Here is a 21577-nt window from a genome sequence, read left to right on the forward strand (position 1 = left end):
TGTATGGAAACCAATTTGTCAATAAATTTCATATATATATATATAAAAAAAAAAAAAGAAATAGTCTATCTGAAACACTCACCTACATAATTTCAATTTTATCTCTATATCTATACCATAAACAAACTCCTATATAGTAAAAAAAATCATGTTTACTGAAAAGAATAAAAATATAAAATGTGAAATATTGGAAGTAAAAAGACCTGTAATCCAGAGGTGCACCCTGTAAACAATTTGACAGATTCTGGACTTAAACTATTAATTCATCATGTTAAAAAATTCTAAGGAGAGAGAATTCAAGAATTATCCTCTATGCAAAAAACAAAGGACAGATCTTCCATAAACATGATTAATAAAATTTTTAAAAATCATCAGCAGGAGTGATAGCTTTTACATCTTCTAATTTTTATAGCTTTAATTTCTTTATCTCACCTAACTGGATTGGCTAATACCCAGGAACAATGGTTAAATTACAGCAATCATAGTGGTATCCTACCTTGTCCCCAACTCTGGTAGGAACACTGCTAATATTTTCTTAAGTATAAAGCTAGCTTTTGGTATCAGCCATACATACCATGTTAAGAACCTACCTAGTTATTTGCATTTTACTGAGTAAATCTGATAAACTGTAAATGTACATTCTATACAGAGATACGTATAAGGGGGTGCCTGGGTGGCTTAGTCAGTTAAGTGTCTGACTTTGGCTCAAGTCATGATCTCCTGGTTCATGGTTTCGAGCCCTGCTTCAGGCTCTGTGCTGACAGCTCAGAGCCTGGAGCCTGCCTCAGATTCTATGTCTCCCTCTCTCTCTTTGCCCTTCTCCTACTTGCGTTTTCTCTCAAAACTAAATAAACTAAAAAAAAAAAAAAAAAATTACACATGTATATGAAATATTTTGTGTAGAAAGTCACATACAATTGTTTTAACTGCAAAAGGCTGGAAACAAGTTTAAAATGCATCAATGGGGGGCGGGGGGCGCCTGGGTGGCTCAGTCCGTTAAGCCTCCGACTTCGGCTCAGGTCACGATCTTGTGGTTTGTGAGTTCAAGCCTCGTGTGGGGCTCTGTGCTGACAGCTGAGAGCCTGGAGCCTGCTTCGGATTCCCTCTTTCTCCCTCCCTCCCAAATTAATAAACATTAAAATTTTTTTAAATGCGTCAATAGGGTTAGTCATAAATTGAAGTGTATCATACGCTGGAATTCTATGGAGGAAGTTCTTTTATATCCTGATACGGAAAGCTCACCCAGATAAGTCTGTTATGTGTTATGTGAAAAAAGCAAGAGCAGTGTTCTCTTTCGTTAATCTGGGGCAAAAGAAGTGTTTGTTTTGGCTGCCTACTAATAGTTTCCCATTCTGATTTCATTTTTTTTTTTTTTTGTAACTATTTTTCTTCAAGGAAAACGTGCATGTTTTATAGCTCTACAGCTAAAAAAAAACTTTGTAATTTCATTAGTAGCTAATGTCTTACCAGCCTTGAAAACTATCAAGTTTTCAAAGAATGCAATTTTTTAAAAAATGCTTTTTATTTCTGAGAGAGGGAGAGAGAGAGAACATGAGAGGGGAGGGGCAGAGATAGGGAGACAAAGGATCCAAAGCAGGCTCTGTCCTGACTGCAGAAAGTCCAATGTGGGGCCCGAACTCATGGAACTGTGAGATCATGACTTGAGGTGAAGGTGGACGTTTAACCCACTGAGACTGAGCCACCCAGGCACCCCTCAAAGAATGCAATTTTAAAAAATATATTAGAACTTTAGGATGCCTTGCAAAGGAGAATTAGAAAAGTTCACATCTGATCTATTTAAGAACCAATCAATTTGATTACAGCAATAAACAAGACAGTGAAAATGGTTAAACAGGGCACTGCTGATAAAGAACCTGCCACCACTTAGAAATGTGGCTACACTTTGTTGGAAAAGGCTGAGAGCCAATTTAACTAGTTTCACTTCCGTAAACTCCTATCTTGCTTAATTTCAAACTTCTGTCATAGTCTAGAGTGACTGAACAATTTATTTTCCAAGAACAATCACTGTTTTCTCCTTGTCCCCCCAAAAGATGTAGACAGATACGGCAATCTGCTGTTAGTGTCAAAAGGGTAAAAAATGTGTTAGTGCTTGCATTTCATTTTGCTCGGTCATAAGTAAAAAATTATCTGGAAGGATAATAAATTAAGAACTCTAAGAAATAACCCAGAAAGTAGAACAAGAAGATTTAAAAAATGAGTAATAAGCGAGGAAAATTATGAAAATTGTAAGCTAAACCTAGAAGGCCCAACATCCAAACAATAAGTTAATAGTGAAATAGCACAAATGTCCTCAAATTGAAGGACATGACTGTTTGGCTGCTTCCAAGAAGAAAATAAAATAGCACACACAAAGGACCATAAATAAGAATGTCTTCAGATTACTTGATAACAGTAACTTCAAATTTTTAAAAGAAAATTATTTCCAACCTGGTTCTATATTCAGTTAAACTGTCAGTCAAGTATGAAGACAGAATCAACATATCTTCATACATGAAGGTCTCAAATTTTACCTCTCATGGCATTTTTTTTTTTTTTTTTAGAAAACAATTATTAGAGGATATGTTCCACCAAAATGGGAGGGAAAATCAAGAAAGAGTCCAGAGACATGAGATGCAGGAAACAATCCAAGAAAAAGAGAGGCAAAAGAAGTACTAGGATGATGGCTGAGGCAGCCATAAGACAAAAGCTGTGCAGCAAATCTAGACAGCAACCGATCTAAGCTGGAACTGGAAGGGAGGCTTCAAGACAGAGGTCTCCACAGGGGATACTATGTGGAAACTAACCTGAGAGGTAGTGAAAGAATTAGTGACAGGCACCTAACTACTGCAACAAATGAAAAAATGGTGGCCATTATTTACTCTAGAAAGAGAAAAGTTACCAAGAAAAATACAGTATAGGAAAAAAGACCAGGAAAAAATTCACAAAGAACATTTATATTGTCATCACAGCAATAAAATTATCAATTATTTAACCAAAAATTGTGAGAGAAGAAATAAGGGTGAGGGTGTGGTAAGGACTGTTCACATGCTAAATTCTTACCTACCATAACAAGAATAAATTAGGTCTAAACTTGGCAAAACAACACAGAAGTATTAACATATTACTTAGAAATAGAAGGTACAAGAGTTTTAAGCTATCTCTGTGGAAAGGAAAAAGGACTGATTTTTTCCCTCAACATTTTAATACTACTTTGACTTTTGACAGTAAGTGCATGTACTGCTTTGATTAAAAAAAAAAAAAAGTCTATATTGAGAGGGTGCAAATAGTGTTCTAAGCTCTTTACACTTATTAAAAAATTTAATATTTACAACATGCCTTTAGAGTAGGTGCTCTTTTATCCTTGTTTATAATGAAAAAAACTAAGGTTGTGAGAGATTTAATAATTTACTCAAGGTCAAACAGCCTAGAAAGAGGCAAAGCCAAGATTTGAACCCAAACAATTGAACTCCACAGCAAATATTCTTACTATAGTATCACAAATATTACATTAAATTGTCCTATCAAGAAGGGAAAATTAATTTTAAAACTTCTAGTTAAAAAACATAAAATGTTTCAAAAGCAGAATCTCACTGACAATGCTACTTCTGTGATCTTTAGTCAAGAGCCTACCTCAATGCAATACTGACTAGACTCCACATTTTTGTAAAACAATAAATTCAAATTGTATTTTGTGTTCAAAACTAGATGCATCACTTAAGATTAGGTTTTCTACTACTATAACATTTCCCTCCTCTTGTCCTTCTACTCTTCTCCTAACAGTTGTCTTATATTTATGCCTTTTTATTTTATGCCACTCCTTTTTGGGGAAAAGGATGGTTGCGTATAATAACAATATAAATGAAAGAAGAGAGTTTTATATAAAATTTAAACTTGTTTATATAAAACAGTAACCAATGGGAAATACATATGCTATGCAAGTAACAAAAAGGCTAATATCCTTATAACTGAAGATTCATTCATATTAAGAAAAACATAAGCCAATTTTAAAAAGACAAGACTATGAAAAGACAACTTGCAGAAGAGCAAATTCAAAAGGCTAATAATCAACGTTGCTACTAACACAAGACACACAATTGGGAAAGAGATCTATTCTGTCTATGCAACCTAATGGGCAAAGATTAAAAATAAATTTAACAACACTGGCAAAGCTGCAGTGAGCCAAGCACACTCATACAATGCTTATAGTAACATAAGCTGGTATAGACATTCTGGATGTATCTGATAATATGTATGAAAACATTCCTTTATGCATCTATCCAAGAAAATAGCTTAAAATGCAACAATACCAGCAGTCCCATCAATGAAATAGCAGAATCAACTTATGTGCTCCAAAATATTACTGGGTGTGTTGCTTACAAATATTATGATACAGATAAATAAAATGAAATTCTGTGGTCATCAACAGTATTTAAGTAACAAAGAAAAATTCTTTTAACAAATAAATAAAAGCAAGATACAAAACTGTTTAATTACATGTCTGATAAACCCATATACCTAAAGAAGAATCAAATATTAGCAGTCATGTTCTCTGATGACAGCGAGCAAAACTTTCTTCTTTGAAATTATTTTTATTATCCAAATTTCCTTCAGTAAACATGAAATAATTTTAAAGATGGAAAAAGCAAAGTTTGTGTATAGAATAGTTTCACATACCTTGGTGGCTGTTACTGATGTGGCCAAGTTTGTAGTTTTGGAAGAGGATCCATTAGAACTTGCTGGTGGTGTCTGAGCCACTACAGATTTACTGTTTGTACTGTTTGTTCCATTAGCAGCACTGGCAGAGTGGGAGAAAGTAAATTTGAAGCCACTAGATGATGTCCTTTTGGGAAGGTTTTCTTTGTCTTCACTTTCTTTTGCTAAAGCAAAATTTTAAATCTTTTTTAGTAAAGATTCCTAAGCAAAGCATCTGAAAAGCACAGTAACTTTAAAACTTATAAATCATTAATGTGGATGGAACTGGAGAGTGTATGCTAAGTGAAATAAGCCATACAGAGAAAGACAGATACCATATGTTTTCACTCTTATGTGGATCCTGAGAAACTTAACAGGAACCCATGGGGGAGGGGAAGGAAAAAAAAAAAAGAGGTTAGAGTGGGAGAGAGCCAAAGCATAAGAGACTCTTAAAAACTGAGAACCAACTGAGGGTTGATGGGGGGTGGGAGGGGAGGGTGGGTGATGGGTATTGAGGAGGGCACCTTTTGGGATGAGCACTGGGTGTTGTATGGAAACCAATTTGATAATAAATTTCATATATTGGGAAAAAATATAAATTCAAAAAAAAATAAAACTTATAAATCATTGCCTCTGCTTTATAAGAGTACAGCATGATGTGTACAGTGGTAAGTCTTTAATTAGCTGGAATCTTAGAAATCTCAGGATTAGAAAGGATCTTAAGAATTATATACCAGAATCTGCCATCCTACACTAGAATTCTACACTGCTGTATCTAGGACACATCAAGGATTCATTACCTGCCTGACTTCCTTTTACTGTCTCTTTGCAGCTTCTACTCACTGCACTGATCCTATATTCCTATAGTCCTTGTGAAAACCTGATAATCCCTCCCACAAGTCAGTATTTTAAATGCTTAAAGACGATATGATCATATCTATCAGTCTCTTATTTCCTGAATATTCCAGGTTCCTTTATCTGTTTCTCTTATGACATAGGTATCTACTATCCTTTCATATCTGGTTGCTGTTTTTGTGTATGATTCTTGAGTGGATGTGGTGCTTCAAGCACGGCCTCACTGCCCCTTTCCACGGCAGTCAGGGTAGTGCCTGTAATGAGTAAAGGTAGAAGAATTAGGTCACCAAAAATTACCACCTATTCCTTAGGACATTTTAATGGGCTATTTGCTCCCCCAGGCTGAAGTAAACAGAACTAAGAGCATTAACGAGTACATGATGAATGATGCTGGGAACAACGGTTTCAGGAAAAATGTAATAAATCAATAAAACACTATCTAAGGAGAATTGCCTTTAGAATACCTCACATTCAAAATCACGAACTTTATATGAAGTCCAGGAAATGCTTTGCTTTTCAAAATGTAAATTTGTATTAAACATTTATATGATATATGGAGGGCAGTACTCCAATAATGGTAATTTTTTAGGCCATAGAATTAAAGTGATTCGTTCTTTTGAAAGCTAAGTAAGATCTCAGTTTTTTAAAATTTTTTTTTTTTTCAACGTTTATTTATTTTTGGGACAGAGAGAGACAGAGCATGAACGGGGGAGGGGCAGAGAGAGAGGGAGACACAGAATCGGAAACAGGCTCCAGGCTCTGAGCCATCAGCCCAGAGCCCGACGCGGGGCTCGAACTCACGGACCGCGAGATCGTGACCTGGCTGAAGTCGGACGCTTAACCGACTGCGCCACCCAGGCGCCCCAAGATCTCAGTTTTAAAAACAAGTTAAACTATTTGAAGGATGGGAAATTTTACTTTCATTTCTCTTCCCTTGATAACGTATCTTTATTAAATTTTTATAATGATTTTAAAATTTCAAAGAGCAAAGTTACTTCTCTGAGCTTAGTTTCCTCAGCTGGAAAAGGCAGAGTGCTCTGGAAAGTTTCTATGGATCTATATGGTCTCTATTATTATTGAGGATTTCAGTACAGAAATAAATCCAAGATTATTCACAGAAGACAATGTATTAAGTAGAAAATATAATAATTTCAGAAAATATAATTTCTAAATAGTAAATGAAGGGCATCACAAAATGACAAGTTTCAAGAAAAACATTTTAAACATGAAAATAAGTCCCAGCTTTGGAAAAAGATGTGGAAATTTTAAAAGGTCACATGTCACTATAAAATTCATATCTTTCATACTTTATATACTATGGCCAAATCTTCACAGACAACTCAATAATTTCTGTATTTAAAAATGATGCACTATTCAAAAACTTAAAATTTTAATACCTTTTTTGGTCTCCATAAATTTTTCATAAGTATCTGGAAAATCATCTTCTGGCTTAGATTTTTCTACTGGTGCCACAACTGCTTTTCCTTCCTCCTCTTCATCTTCATTAAACCACATTTCTTCATCCTCTTCCAAGGCTTTTGCATCTCTGCGAAATCTGTTACTACGCAATATAGATGGTACACTGTAAGAAACATACCACAAATACTAATGACTTAAAGTTTGTAACCAGATTAAATTTGAGAATAAATATGTATAACCAAGAGGAGCTAAAGTAATTTTAACTGAGTATAATTTATATCATAACCACCTCAACTGTGATACAAGATGTAACCAGAAAATATCCCAAACTATTTAAGGATATTGCAAACTAAACTAAAAATTTACCTTGAGTTATGATACAAAGCAGTCATTTTTCACATAAAAGATTCTGGTAAGGAGAATATCCTACCCTTCTTTAAGACTCTGTACTATCTAATGATGGAAAGAATGCTCCTGGGTAAATTTATTATGTCAGATCCAAACAAAAGATGATTTTGGATATAATTATATAAACTATAGATGCAATATACTTAAAACAATACCTGTTCAGTTTCTGATTTTGTCTGTCTTTTTCTTGCTCATATTTAGTCTTCAATCCTTTGAATGTCTGAACATATTCAATTGATTCAAGTGCTTTATAAAAGTTTTCAACTATATGTGCAGTAAGAGACTTGATATCTTCCTGTATAAGGACAAAATTTACAATTCAAATGTAATTCAATGACTGTTAGGAGAAAAACTTAAAGAAACTTTTTTACAGTTCCAAAGCTGACCAAAAAAGATTTTTCAAAATCGCATTCCAAAAATAAGTGTCCTAGTTTCTTTATACATGAGCCAGGCCTCCTCAGAAAACTTGGAATAAAAAAGAAGCCTTTTTGGGGGGGCTACTAAACATCTGAAAGTAAACAGATTTAGTTTATATCTTGTTTATTTTTTCCATTTATGTAGCACTTCACAATTTAAAAAGCACTTTAACATATACTTTCACTTGATCCCCCTAACAATTCTATGAAATAGGGTTCATTACTCCCATTTTACAGAGAAGGAAAATTGAAGATGTCAGAGGTTAGATGGCCTGATCCAGAGCACACAGCCAGTTAGAAAATTATATTCTTTTTTTTTTAAATTATATTTTCAACAAAATGTTAGGTGTTACTTAATGACTCCTTCTTTAACTGGTAAGAAGCCTTACCTAAATAATAAACACAGACTCCTTTGACTATATTACATGTACAGATATGATCAACTGTTAACTTGAATTCCACCTATTTCCAGTCTTCCAATGGTATAATTTTTGTGAAATAAACTGACAGCAATAACTTCTAAATTCTATATGAACCATTCTAAATAATCATTCCAAATACCTGAGTGTGAAGCAGGCTCATTAAAAAAAAAGTTTATTTATTTGTAATTTTGAGAAAGAGTGTGTGCCCAAGTGGGGAAAGGGCAGAAAGAGAGAGAAACAGAGACAGAATCTCAAGCAGGTGCCTGAATAATATTTTTATTATTAATAAGAGAAGTCGTCATTCAGGAATTTAATATTAGTAAAAAATATACATGCCACTTCTTTAAAAGATACACCATAATAGGGACACCTGGGTGACTCAGTCAGTTAAGTGCCCAACTCTTGATTCTCATGGTTCCTGAGATCAAGCCCCAAGTCAGGATCCATCCTGACAGCACAGAGCCTGTTTGGGAGTCTCTCTCTCCTCCCCTCCCCCACTCAGGCGTGCACACGTGGGCTCTCTCTCTCTCTCTTTCAAATAAGCTTTAAAAAAAAAAAGATATACCACAAACTGTTTCTTTTAAGGATTTTAAGTCTTTAAATTAGTTCTCCTGTAAATCTCAATTAAGAAATATTAGAAACCCAGGTAAAATGGTTCTGTACTATACCCTAAACAAAAAGATGAGTCAAGTTTTGGGATTCAATGTACATTTATCAACTACCCAAAATTATTTTCTGAAAAACAAATTCAATCATAGGAATAGGGATGGGGTTGTTACCCTACAATTCATTTTATCAGTATCTCACCAAAAATTTTAAGGAAAAAAATACAAAAGTCAATCTCTATTCATTAGAACAGTGCACTGTGAACTGGGGTTCAGATACTTGGTGAGCTAGTTAACTATGTTCCCTCTTTTCTAAGGCTAAAGAGTACTTCTATCCTCTTCATCCTTTTGAAAACCATACTCTTAGCAAGTGACTATTATTAGAAAAATAATCCAGTTAGCCAAATCATCTTTATCTGAGAATAGCATATCATGATCAGAAATGTGATTTGTAACACACACAACTAGAGAATGAATTTCTAGCTCTGATTTTCTTTTTTTCAAATTCTTTCTAACCACGTGGCCATTTGCCCTGGTGGAATGATTTCATTGTGTGGGAGAGGGTAAATTTATTGTACTGGTTCTACAGTTACCTGTCTTATCCCTGTTGCTCACATACAGTTCTCTCCAGATCTTTTTATGACAAATCTTATGTTGCCCCAAAGCGAGCTGTGACCTATCTTCAAGCTCTGACTGTGCTCCTAACCAAATGGATGCTCTTGAATCAATCACTCAAATCAGTTTGGATGACTCAAGTACCTCATCTATAAAATAAGGCAGTTGGAGTGGTCTGCCTACTTCCTGGTCTCTTCAACTTAAAATTCCATGATAAAAGCCTACCTTTTATACATCTTCCATCAAAGTTTACCAAAGTAATTATTTTCAACCTTTCTATATTTATCACTACCCCTACAACAGATCAGAGAGATCACATCATTGAATGGCATGCTTGACTGAAAAGTCTACATACATATGCCAAATATAATCCTAAAACATTTGGCCAATAAAAATAATACACAGTAAACATGGGTTAAAATACTATGCTCAATTTCACAGTTTAGAATATTAACATTGCTAAACATATAATTATTTTGTTAAGAAGCCTTTACTATAAACTTACCACTCTTATAAATTCAAATAACTCAATGACAGCTGAATTCAACAGATTGTACCGAGTTCCGTTATCCAGGAGAGCATTTATAACTGGCTCAAAAAGATTTCCCTTCGTGATGTAACGATTATAAAATTCATCTTTAAGGCCAATTATCCGCCTCATAAAACGAAGAGCACCTAATTAAAAATAATACAGGGAACAAATTGATAATTTATTAATAATTATTGGGAAGTATAAAGAATGTATACTTCTAAAATAAAAAGTAAACACTGTGTACTAAAAATAATTGGGTTTTGAAGGAAAAAATAAGTTAGGGAGAGACCACTTAAACTTGTATAAACTTCTCTGGTAGCTAGCAAAAAGTCCAATAATTGGTATTTAGGAGATAAATAAACTATTCAGGCAGGTAGCTCCATGATATAGAGATTAAAAAACATATAGAAAGCACAGGCTGCCGATGCCGGCAGTACTGGGAGCAGTGCTGGTGGACATGAAGACAGTACAGTGACAGCAGCTCAGGACCAGCGCAGGGCTGTCCGTCACGAAGGTGGGCGAAGCAGCGGTGTAGCCTGTCAAGACGGCCTTGCCTCTCTGCAGGTAGGTACTTCTTTGTGATTTCCTGAAAATAAAGCCAAAGGGGTTCCTGCTGCCAGCTTAAGAGGAGGGCTGAAGGTCTTTTACTTTTTTTTTTTTTTCAACGTTTATTTATTTTTGGGACAGAGAGAGACAGAGCATGAACGGGGGAGGGGCAGAGAAAGAGGGAGACACAGAATCGGAAACAGGCTCCAGGCTCTGAGCCATCAGCCCAGAGCCCGACGCGGGGCTCGAACTCACGGACCGCGAGATCGTGACCTGGCTGAAGTCGGACGCTTAACCGACTGCGCCACCCAGGCGCCCCGGTCTTTTACTTTTCTGATGAAAGCTACAGTTCCACTCCCACCATTTCAGTTCTCTTTGCCTTGGAAAAAGCATCTGTGAACTGACGCTACCTACACATTATAATGTCATTTCCTTGTTTACCAACTGCTTATGAGCTGTTTTGCCATAGCAGATCAGGCTGTACTTGTAAAAGAACAACAGAGTAACAAATAAGCAGTATCATCTGGCTTTTCACATTTTAGAATACTGAAATGTTCAGTCTCTCATTTCAACCCACTGTTCACAGATGGAAGTCATTAAAAGAAGTTGTGTCTGTCAAAAGAGGTTCCTAATATTATCTGAGAATAAAACAGAAACAGGCCATGTAAGGTCTAAATGTAGGATGACTGTAACACTAAACAAGTGTGAAGAGAAGTGCTAGACTTCTAACAACACCTATTCTTTGTAGCAGAACAAGAAATACTTACTTAAGATTAAAAAGACTGAAGCACCAGTAAAGATGTGAGCACTGTCATACACTGCTGGTGAATGGTAGGATATAGTTACAACTACACTGCTAATTATAATGGAAATCTTGAAGCAATGTAAACATGTAAATACTGGAGATTTGTTCACTTATGGCATATCCACATAAAGAAATGACTCTGCAGTCATCCCTAAGCACTGGCTACAGAAAGCCACATAAGAACACCTATCATGAGAACATCCATCTTCTGAAAATTAATATAAAAATTTAATGTAAATGTGATCAGGATGAACTAGATAAAATTATTTTTAAGTTACTGTGGAAGAACAAGTGTCCACGAACCAAGAAAATTATGAAAACGAAAAGTGAGGAGGGACTTAGCAGATAATTAACTTTACAACAAAGATGCCATAGTGGACTAAGAATAAACTTTCCCATTTATTTCGTCTAGTAAAGTAACAGATTTAAAAATATTAGTCCAGAAGTAAGACACAAGATATATGTGGTAACTTACTGGATAACAAAAGAGAAACTTTCATTCAGTAAGAAAAATATAGTTTATTTAATAAGAGGATGGGCACAATTGGCTATCCATCTAGAAGAAAACAAAGCAAGACCCTCCAAACCATATACAAAAACAAACCTCAAATGTATTACATATATTAGTAAAAAATGAAATAATAAAAATATCAGAAGTAAAATCAGGAGGATATTTTATTTGTATAATCTTAGGACATAGATGTTCCTAAGCAAGACAAAATCCTCAAAACTCATAAAAAGAAGACATATTTTTCATCAGGGAGAATTTTAAAATTGTTATGTCAAAAAATAAAATAAAGGTAAATGTGAAAGACAAATGAGACTGGGACATTTTCCCCCCCAAACATGATATATTACTGGTATCTCTAATATAAAATGAGCTCTAAGAAAAAGGTAACAGACAATCCACAACAGATAAAATTCAAAAACACTAAAACATGAAAGTATGCTGCCAAAGAAAACATAAATTAAAACACAAGTGGAATACCACATTTCCCATCATCTGCCTCCTAACATTTTAGGAGCCAGTAAAACTGAATGCTGCCAGAGTGTCAAGTGCTTCAATCTTTTGGGAAAGTTATCTGGAGGCTGTATGTTAAACTCAAATTTAAAAGGATACATTAAAACTATATAAACATTCTTTTCTGGCAATAGAATTATTGGGAATCTACACTATGGAAATAAACCAATACTTAAAAGATTCATATACTAGACTATTTACTACAATGTTGTTTGGAGTGGCAAAATACCAAAACAATCCCATAATCTGTACACTGCAGAATGGCAGAATAAATTGTGGAAGAGCCACTCCATCAAATGTTACTCAGCTACATTTAGGAAAACAACTTAGTTGAGACTATATTCAATCACCTAGAGTAAGACTAAGGGACTGACAAGTATGTTAATATGATCCTTTTTTGGATAAAAATAAAAAATACCTATAACTGTAACCTATAACTGTAAATATGTTTATATAAATTTTTACGGATACAGAAAAAAATTGTGCAGGCTGTTAATGGTGGCTACTTTTAAGGCCTTAAAAATAATGGTTGGGGGATTAATATTTTCTCTCTATATTAAATGTTTACATTTTATCTATGATTTTTATGCTCAGAAAAAACACACAAAGCTCTTTTTATTTGGAGAGAGGAAGTTGTTAGTTTATCTCTATTTGCAGATAAAATTGTGAAGAGGAAAGGAAAGTTAAAAGTTTGGCAACCATCAACTGAAGCAAATACTGGCATTTAAGTTTGATTATTACCGGTTCAATTGGTCTACTGAGGGGGACTACTCCTAAATTATTTTTACAAGTTCAATAAATAACCCGAGTTACAGAAAAATATTTCAAGGCTATATCTCAAAAGTATAAAAAAAAGTCACCAATGAATGACAGTGTAATGAAGCGGATGTAAAAGACAGTAGGACTTGTTCTATTAGTGAAACGCTGTTGTTGTACATGCTATTGTATCACGACTTAAGCCAATTCAATCCAAATGTGAGTAATATGTGGGTGGGAAGCACCATGACCTATTCCTCCTGTCCTTTAAATAAAAGATTAGTACTTCTCATAAAATCATCTCTTTAATAGCATATATATTGCTAAAAAAAATAAAGTCCAATGGGTAACTTCAGGGCTTATCTCTATTAAAAATGTTGTTCCTTAAGATATTTTACAAGAACATTCATTTAAAGTGTTACTTACACAAGGCCAGGAAAGTGTGCTTTGAATTCATCAAGACCAAGACTCTTCTTAGCAAGTCCTTGTTCATAATATAGTTTTTTATGTGGTATGTGTGATGTTCCACGCAAAATGTGAGTAGTTCTAAAATTAAGGCAAGCAGCTGTGCTGTTTGATAATTATCTACAAAGAAAGTCATCATATGAAAATAAAATAAATATCGCAATTCATCTAAATAGAATAAAGCTTATGTCCTAGATTTTAGAGCAACAGTAAAATTCTATTTGCTCCTCATTTTTATATCAATTAAAGAAGCTATGGATTTTTACTTTTTCATTAGCAGACTCCCCAAAAGTATTATCAGTTTTACTGACTAAATGGATACTTTCTAAGGCTCTTGTATAAGAGGAAAGAAAGTCTAAATAAAAATCTACAAACATGATAAGAAAACCGTCATTGCACTGAGATCTTCTTAGTAGCGTTTCCTTAATATGTGCTATTACTATTAATTAACCGATAAAAAGAGTCCACAGTAAATAGCTCAAACTTTTTGCCCATCACATGGTGCAATATAAATTTCCCCAGTAAAATAAGTATGTTTTAAAAATTCATTTTTGAGAGAAAGAGAGCGAGTGTGCTTTCACGAGTGGGGGAGGGGCACAGGGGGACAGAGGATCGGAAGCAGACTCTGTGTTGACAGGAGCAAGCCAGACGCGGGGCTCAAACTGACGAATCATGAGATCATGACCTGAGCCGAAGTAGGGCACTCGACCGACTGAGCCCCCCAGGCGCCCCAATATGCTTTCTTTAAAGACACCTTTAAGGAAAGGACATTTTTGGCTATTTGAACATCAAGTGAAAAATATTACATCAATATTTATTTTTAACAATAATCATTTTAACATCAAATCATGATATCCATGAGATGCCTACTGAAATAAACTACACTGTTTTTTTTCCCTCAAGAGACTTTGGTGTATACATTCATGAGATTTCAAATTGTTTCCTGAACATCAAAATTGAATGTATGTCAAAGGCTCATGTCAACAATTACCCACACCTATTACAAATGTTTTAGGCAAGAAATATTAAGCCGTGAGGAAATTTTGTAATTACAGCTTTACAGAGTAAATCTAGTCCAACTATTGTATTTTTGAAGAAGATTACCATTATAAATATTTTATGCAACTATGATCCTATCAGGAATAAATCAGCATTCTTTTGATAACAGAATAGCCATTAAAAACTGGGTCACCTGTTCAGTTTTTAAGTGGCTGGTTCAGTTGGTTAAGTGGCTGATTCTTGATTTTGGCTCAGGTCATGATCTCATGGTTTGTGTGATCAAATCCTGTGTTGGATCTGTGCTGAGAGTGCAGAGCCTGCTTGGCATTCTCTCTTTCCCTTTCTCTGCCCCTCCCCCACCCTCAAAATAAATAAATAAACTAAAACAGAAATACAAAATACAGTTCTGGGGGCGCCTGGGTGGCGCAGTCGGTTAAGCGTCCGACTTCAGCCAGGTCGCGATCTCGCGGTCCGTGAGTTCGAGCCCTGCGTCAGGGTCTGGGCTGATGGCTCAGAGCCTGGAGCCTGTTTCCGATTCTGCGTCTCCCTCTCTCTCTGCCCCTCCCCCGTTCATGCTCTGTTTCTCTCTGTCCCAAAAATAAATAAACATTGAAAAAAAAAAATTAAAAAAAAACCAAAATACAGTTCTGGTATTTCCAAGATCCTTCCTACTTTAAATGCAAGTAAAGAGTTTTACTTGCTTCAGAGCAATCTGTGTAACCAACAGCACAACCAATATATGAACTAGTCCCTCACCATTAAAAAAACAAACTCTCTTAAACTCTCAATTCCCAAATTTTATTTACAAAGATTTTGTAACAATGATCTGCAGTGTTAATAAATGTCTTGTTTTCACATTCTCAAATTAGGACATGAAATTACTCATGATATCTTGAATCCAATCTCTCCTAGACCTTTGATGAGCCTGGCAGAAAAGATAGGATGCTAGGTGCACACAGCATATTTTCCATACTCCCAGCCCCACACCTGCTATGCATGTTCCAAGCAGAAGCAACAGTGTTTACACTCACATTCATAAACAATACCTAAGCATAATGTTGTCATCAATACTAGTTCCTAACTGGCCTTAGGATTTCAAAGATAAGAATGAACTAAAATCCTCAATTTTCAGATATCTTCTCAAAAAAAATATCAGAAAATAAGCTCTAAATTTACAAAAACAAAAAATTCCAACTGGTTTTCTATCTTTTATATTGGAGAAAGTGGACCCTTTTCTTTATTATAAAGAAAAAAGGAAATATATTTTTTAAATTTCATTTGTTTGAAAATACGCCTTTCCTAGCCTTGTATAAATAAATGCATTATACTCTGAGGAAAAAAAGCTTTCACTTTGTATTAGTACATAAAATAAGAATTTATACTTACCAGGGCAAATCGTGCTGTTCTTGTTAGATCCAACTATATTATCTAATAAAAAAAGTTAAAGTCAGTTCAGTAATAATTAGATCACATTTTCCTAGTACTTTACAACATACAAAGCATGTCTTTGATCATAATCTCATTTTACTTGGATAATAACCATTAAGAATTAGTTGTGAGGAGAGGGTAAGGGGGTGGGCAAAATGAGTAAAGGGAGATACAAGGTTCCAGTTATGGAATGTATGTCACAGGGATAAAAGGTACAGCACAGGAAACATAGTTAATGGTACTGTAACAGCACTGTGTGGTGACAGATGGTAACTACAACTTGTGGTGAGCACAGCTTAATGTATAGACTCTTCAACGTAGCACTGTGTATCAATTATATTTCAATTTAAAAAATTTAGTTGCTTCAAATATACCTGTATCTGCAATTGTTTACAGAATTGGGTGCAGATGAGGAATTATTAAAAGACAATATCACAAATATTCTGATAAAAGAAAGTGAGGTTACAACCAGAGAAAAGAATGATACTTCTTTTACTTCTCTTAGCCATCCTCCAACAATTAGGACAGGTCTCTCTACGGAGGAGTTTCTTCAACTCCAGAATAACACATATGTTAACAATTAGTCATTTATGCTTTGAATTTTGAGAAAATAAGTAAGACATTATAAGTTCTGATTTCTAGGCACATGGCTTACAGTACATTTGTGTAGAAAAAAATAAGACTATCACACAGCATTGTGTATGATAAAAAATCTGGAAACAAATGTACATTAGAGGCAGAAAGGTTAAATTACAACATACTCATGAGAATATTATGTAGGGATTAAAAATAAGAACTCTAGCTATCAATATGGACAGATTTCTAAAAAGCACTGAGTAAAATAAAAAAAATTGCAGAATATGAAAAACAGAAATCAATTCTTATCAAGTTTGAAAACATGAAAAATAATACATTATACATGTCATAATAATATAAACAGACATGGGGTGATAAACTTCAAATTTAGCATTTCTTGAGGGATGGGGGAGAAATGAGAATGTGGGGAGAACAGGAAACTCCAACAAATCTGTAATTTATTTTCTTTTCGAAAATATTTGGAAAAATATGTCAAGTTAGTTTTGATAAAGCCAACAGGAAATATATGGGGGTCTGTTATACAATTATCTAAATATTTTTGTATGGCTGGAAGTATTTTAAAATAAAGATTAAAAATTTATTTTAATTTATACATATGAAACCATTCTGCATGAAAATGTTCTGCAACATGTTTTACCCAACTATATATTTTTGGGAACTAGTCAGATGATAGATCAAAATTCAATTATTTTAATTGCTATATAGTATTCCATTATATGAATATACCATACATTCTTCATTTTCCTACCATGAGCAAGGCACCAACATCCTTGTACCTGTCATGCACATGCATAAATGTTCCCTAGGGAAATACAAATCAAAGCCACAATGAGATACTACCTCGCTCATGTCAGAATGGCTTACATTAACACCACAAGAAACTGGTGCTGGCAAGCATGAGAAAGGGGAACCTCCTGCACTGTTGGTGGGAGTGCAAATTGGTACAGCCATTCTGGAGAGCAGTATACAAGTTTCTCAAAAAACTAAATATAGAACTACCCTAGGATCCAGTAATTGCACTTCTAGGTATTTACCCAAAGGATACAGAACTATAGATTCAAAGGGGTACATGCACTCTAATGATTATAGCAGCATTATTAACATTATTAAATGTCCACTGACTGATGAATGGATAAAGAAGATGTGGTGTGTGTGTGTGCATGTGTGTATCTGTGTCTATATATCTGTATCTATTATCTACATGATAGAACATTACTCAGCCATCAAAAAGAATGAAATCTTACCATTTGTAATGCTCTGGATGGAGCTAGAATTAGAATGTATTATGCTAAGTGAAATAAGTCAATCAGAGAAAAATACCATATGATTTCACTGATACGTGGAATTTAAGAGACAAAACAGATGGCTATATGAGAAGGGGGAAAAAAAGAGGAGGGGGGAAACAAACCACAAGAGATTCTTAACGATGAAGAATGGAGGGTTGATGGAGGGAGGTAGGTCGGGGATGGGCTAGATGGGTGATGGGCATTAAGGAGGACACTTGTGATAAGCATTGGGTGTTGTATATGATGAATCACTGAATTCTACTCCTGAAACCACAACTGCACTGTATGTTATCTAACTCAAATTTAAATAAAACAAATAAATAAGTGTTCCCTAGGATAGACACTCAGAAATTGAATTGATGGTATTATGTAAGGTGTGCCCAGTTCACAATTTTATTACTTTAGTAAACACTCTCTTTCACTTACTTCTTAACTGACTCATTGAATGTGTCCCCCCTATTTCTCATTTCACCAGATGAGTTGTATGCTTATCAAAAAGTCCTTTGTTTATGCTAGTTATTTTTGGCAGTATGAATACATAATTTAAATACTGCAGACTGATGTAATATCATAAAAATGTAGTATCTATGGCTAAGCTGAATACAGTAGAAGTAGAAAAACCAGAAGTTGTAGCTGATGAATTACAGGTGTAGTTTATGTGTGATAGAGGACATGGAAATATGTTAAAAAGTACATAAAAAAAAAAGGCTTGCCCCTCTACAAAATATCAGCAAATGAGTCAGAATTTAGAATAAATATTTACAAGGGTGCATGGGTGGCTCAGCTGGTTAAGCCTCCAACTCTTAATTTTGGCTCGGGTCATGATCTTGTGGTTCATGAGATCAAGTCCCACGCTGGGCTCTGCGCTGACAATGCAGAGCCTGCTTGGGATTTTCCCCCTTGGGATTCCCGCTGTCTTTCTCTCTCTTTCTGTGTCTCAAAATAAAAATAAACATTAAAAAAGAATAAATGTTGACGGAGTTTTTTTTTAACTTTATTTTTTTTTTAATGTTAATTAATTATTTTGAGAGACAGAGAGTGAGAGAGACAGAACCCCAAGCAGGCTCTGTTCTGTCTGCACGGAGCCCAATGCAGGGCTCGATCTCACAAAACATGAGATCATGACCTGAGCCAAAATCAAAAGTAGGACGCTTTCCAGACTGGGTCACCCTGGTGCCCATACATACAGAGTTAATTTTTTTAAACCATTCTCTGCTTTAATCAACTTTTTTGATTAACCCATCAACTTTTGATCCTTATGTTGTAAAATTAAAGAGTTTTTACTATACTGCCAAATTATCCTCCAAAATGATGGTTCCCTTGGATTTTCTAATATAGGTAATATACTGTCTACTCTTATTCTCGATACTAACTCTAACAACTCTGGGAACAATCTCCTTTTGCTAGGTGTTTATAAATCTCTTCCTCAAGGTGCAATGCTTTTTGCCACATTTTCTGTATCATTCTCTAACACAGACACTCTGAAACAAGGGAAATCATGATTTTATACTGCAGTTAAAATTTTTCAGTATTAATTTCCCTGACATATAAAGCACTGAGGAGACATCTTGTTGTAGATTTAATACTTATTTTAGTCTTCAAAAACAGAAACCATAAGCAGATAAGTAAGAGACCGTACCCTTTTCACACTTGTCTTCTGAAGTATTGGTCAAAAGTGGTGCTGTGAGAACATGCATACAATGGTTGTAGAAGAAATTTAGAAATTCACTTTTTTCAGTTTTCTGAAATATACAGAATTAAAAAAATACTTTATTATCTTTTAATTAATAAAATGTCTCTGAGAATTAGTGCAGGTCATACACAAATAACAGATACTTTAAGATACCCCAAAAGCAGCAAAAAACTAGTTTTATGTTCAACTTGATATTTTGCAGTACTAAAAAATCAAATCTATTTCGTATTACTTATTAAATTAAAATGAAAGCCAAGAAAATGATGATAAAAAGTTTATCTGAGGAAAATTATTCAGAAGAATTTTTCTTCAAATATGCTTGTGATCTGCAATGCAATGAAGAATATCTATCAAGCAATGTGGGAGGAGCAACTTAACTGCTTAAACTTTGAAATTCCAGATTTCATAGCATATCCAAATATGAAAAAACACCAAATTGATTTATCAAGCCATCTGAAACAGGGCAGAATTTAGACCTATTTTTTTAAATTAAATTTATTATTTGGAAAATAATGCTTTTGATTTTGGCCACTATTTTTTATACAAATGGTCTCATAAATAAGTCATGATTTAAATACAACATACGTATTCTCTAAATATGAGGGAACTTTATAAAGAAAAAACATCCCAACATTTTGAGACAACTATTAGTATTTTGGAATATTTCTGTAAGTCTTTTTTTAATGACTTCTCTCTTACTACGTGGTTGAGACCATTCAGTACATATTAATTTTTAATATGATTAAATAACACATAACATAAAACTTATCATTTTCGCCAATTTTACTGTTTACAGTTCAGCAGTGCTACATATATACACACTGTTGTATGCTAACTTTGAAGAACTTAAGAGAGGCCAAGGGCCATAAATAGAAAGGCTAAAGTTTTACTAAGGTTTTAGCAGATTACAATCTTGTATTTTGCCAAAAATAAACTGCTACAGGACCGTCACTGCTACTTGAATGCCAAGTGTACAAATACTTGTTTTTCAAAATTGTACAAATTTTAAAATATTTTATATTTACATATAATTTATATGTTTATAATTTATTATACATAAAATCATTTAAAACTGACTAGACTAAAACATTTTTATCTCAGAATAATTTCTTACATTAGTTGTAGCCAGCATGTTCTCTGGATCAATTAGAGTACGAAGAAGTCCCATTAACTGAACAGCACCTCCTAGCTCAGGATCAGTATCACAGATCATTTGTTCAATTACTACATTAATGAGAAGGATATCCTGAAAGAAAACATATTTCCATTAGACCTGGTTTGGAGATAAGACAAATATACCAACTGAAAGAATAAAATCAGAATTATACAGAAAAAAACAAAGAATAAGCAAACTTTTTAAAGCTTTTACATTCCTAATATTTTGCAAAACATATTTAAACTTTTAGGCACCTAATATCTTTCAAAATTCTATAAACACATGAGTGAAAAAACCTAGTAAAAAAAGCAGAGCACACTACAGCTTATGATAACCTCAGTATAGGGAAAGTGGGAAACAAAACAATTTACCAGTGATTCTTGTTCACTGGAAATTCTAACAGATGCTCATTCTAGGTTTCAGCCTCAGTTATGAGTTTAGAAGTTGAGTAAGACCACATATCTTGTGACCCTAAAACACAGATTGTCTCAGCTTTTTTTTTTAAATTCTTTAACGTTCATTTTTATTTTTGAGGCAAAGAGAGCATCAGTGGGGGAGGGGCAGAGAAAGGGAGACACAATTAGAAGCAAGCTCCAGGCTCTGAGCTGTCAGCACAGAGCCCAATGCAGAGCTTGAAGCCATTAACTGTGACATCATGACCTGAGCTGAAGTCAGACGCTTAACTGACTGAGCCACCCAGGTGCCCTGTCTCAGCTTCTAACGAGAAAATCCTTTCTGGCAAAAAAAGGGGAAAACTCAGTACAACTCTCCACAGGAAGCAAGTGGGTGTGTGTGCACTGTGTTACATAATAATCTAAAGCTACACAGATTTGTTGTTACATTAGTTGCATGCTTTGGCAT

The 21577-nt window shown here is 34.5% G+C and overlaps 1 protein-coding gene across 5 annotated transcripts in view; it reads right to left on the minus strand.

Moving 5' to 3' along the window:
- PPP4R3B (protein phosphatase 4 regulatory subunit 3B) overlaps positions 1-21577 on the minus strand; it is a 65374-nt gene that overhangs the window by 3518 nt on the left and 40279 nt on the right. For 3 of the 5 annotated variants that reach the window (XM_047068827.1, XM_047068825.1, XM_047068823.1), the window contains 8 exons: positions 20675-20806; positions 19507-19609; positions 15943-15984; positions 13519-13677; positions 9938-10107; positions 7530-7669; positions 6945-7129; positions 4675-4877 (listed from right to left, as the gene is read on the minus strand). In XM_047068827.1, the coding sequence (XP_046924783.1) occupies positions 4675-4877; positions 6945-7129; positions 7530-7669; positions 9938-10107; positions 13519-13677; positions 15943-15984; positions 19507-19609; positions 20675-20806 (1134 nt within the window). Of the gene's footprint in view, positions 1-4674; positions 4880-6944; positions 7130-7529; positions 7670-9937; positions 10108-13518; positions 13678-15942; positions 15985-19506; positions 19610-20674; positions 20807-21577 lie in introns of those variants that run through there. The other 2 variants (XM_047068824.1, XM_047068828.1) reach the window with 2 other exon arrangements.

This window comes from Lynx rufus, unplaced genomic scaffold (assembly GCF_022079265.1).
Source record: "Lynx rufus isolate CCGP_SWC_20201006 ecotype Redwood Valley unplaced genomic scaffold, mLynRuf1.p SCAF_8, whole genome shotgun sequence".
Classification (NCBI taxonomy): Eukaryota; Metazoa; Chordata; class Mammalia; order Carnivora; family Felidae; genus Lynx; species Lynx rufus.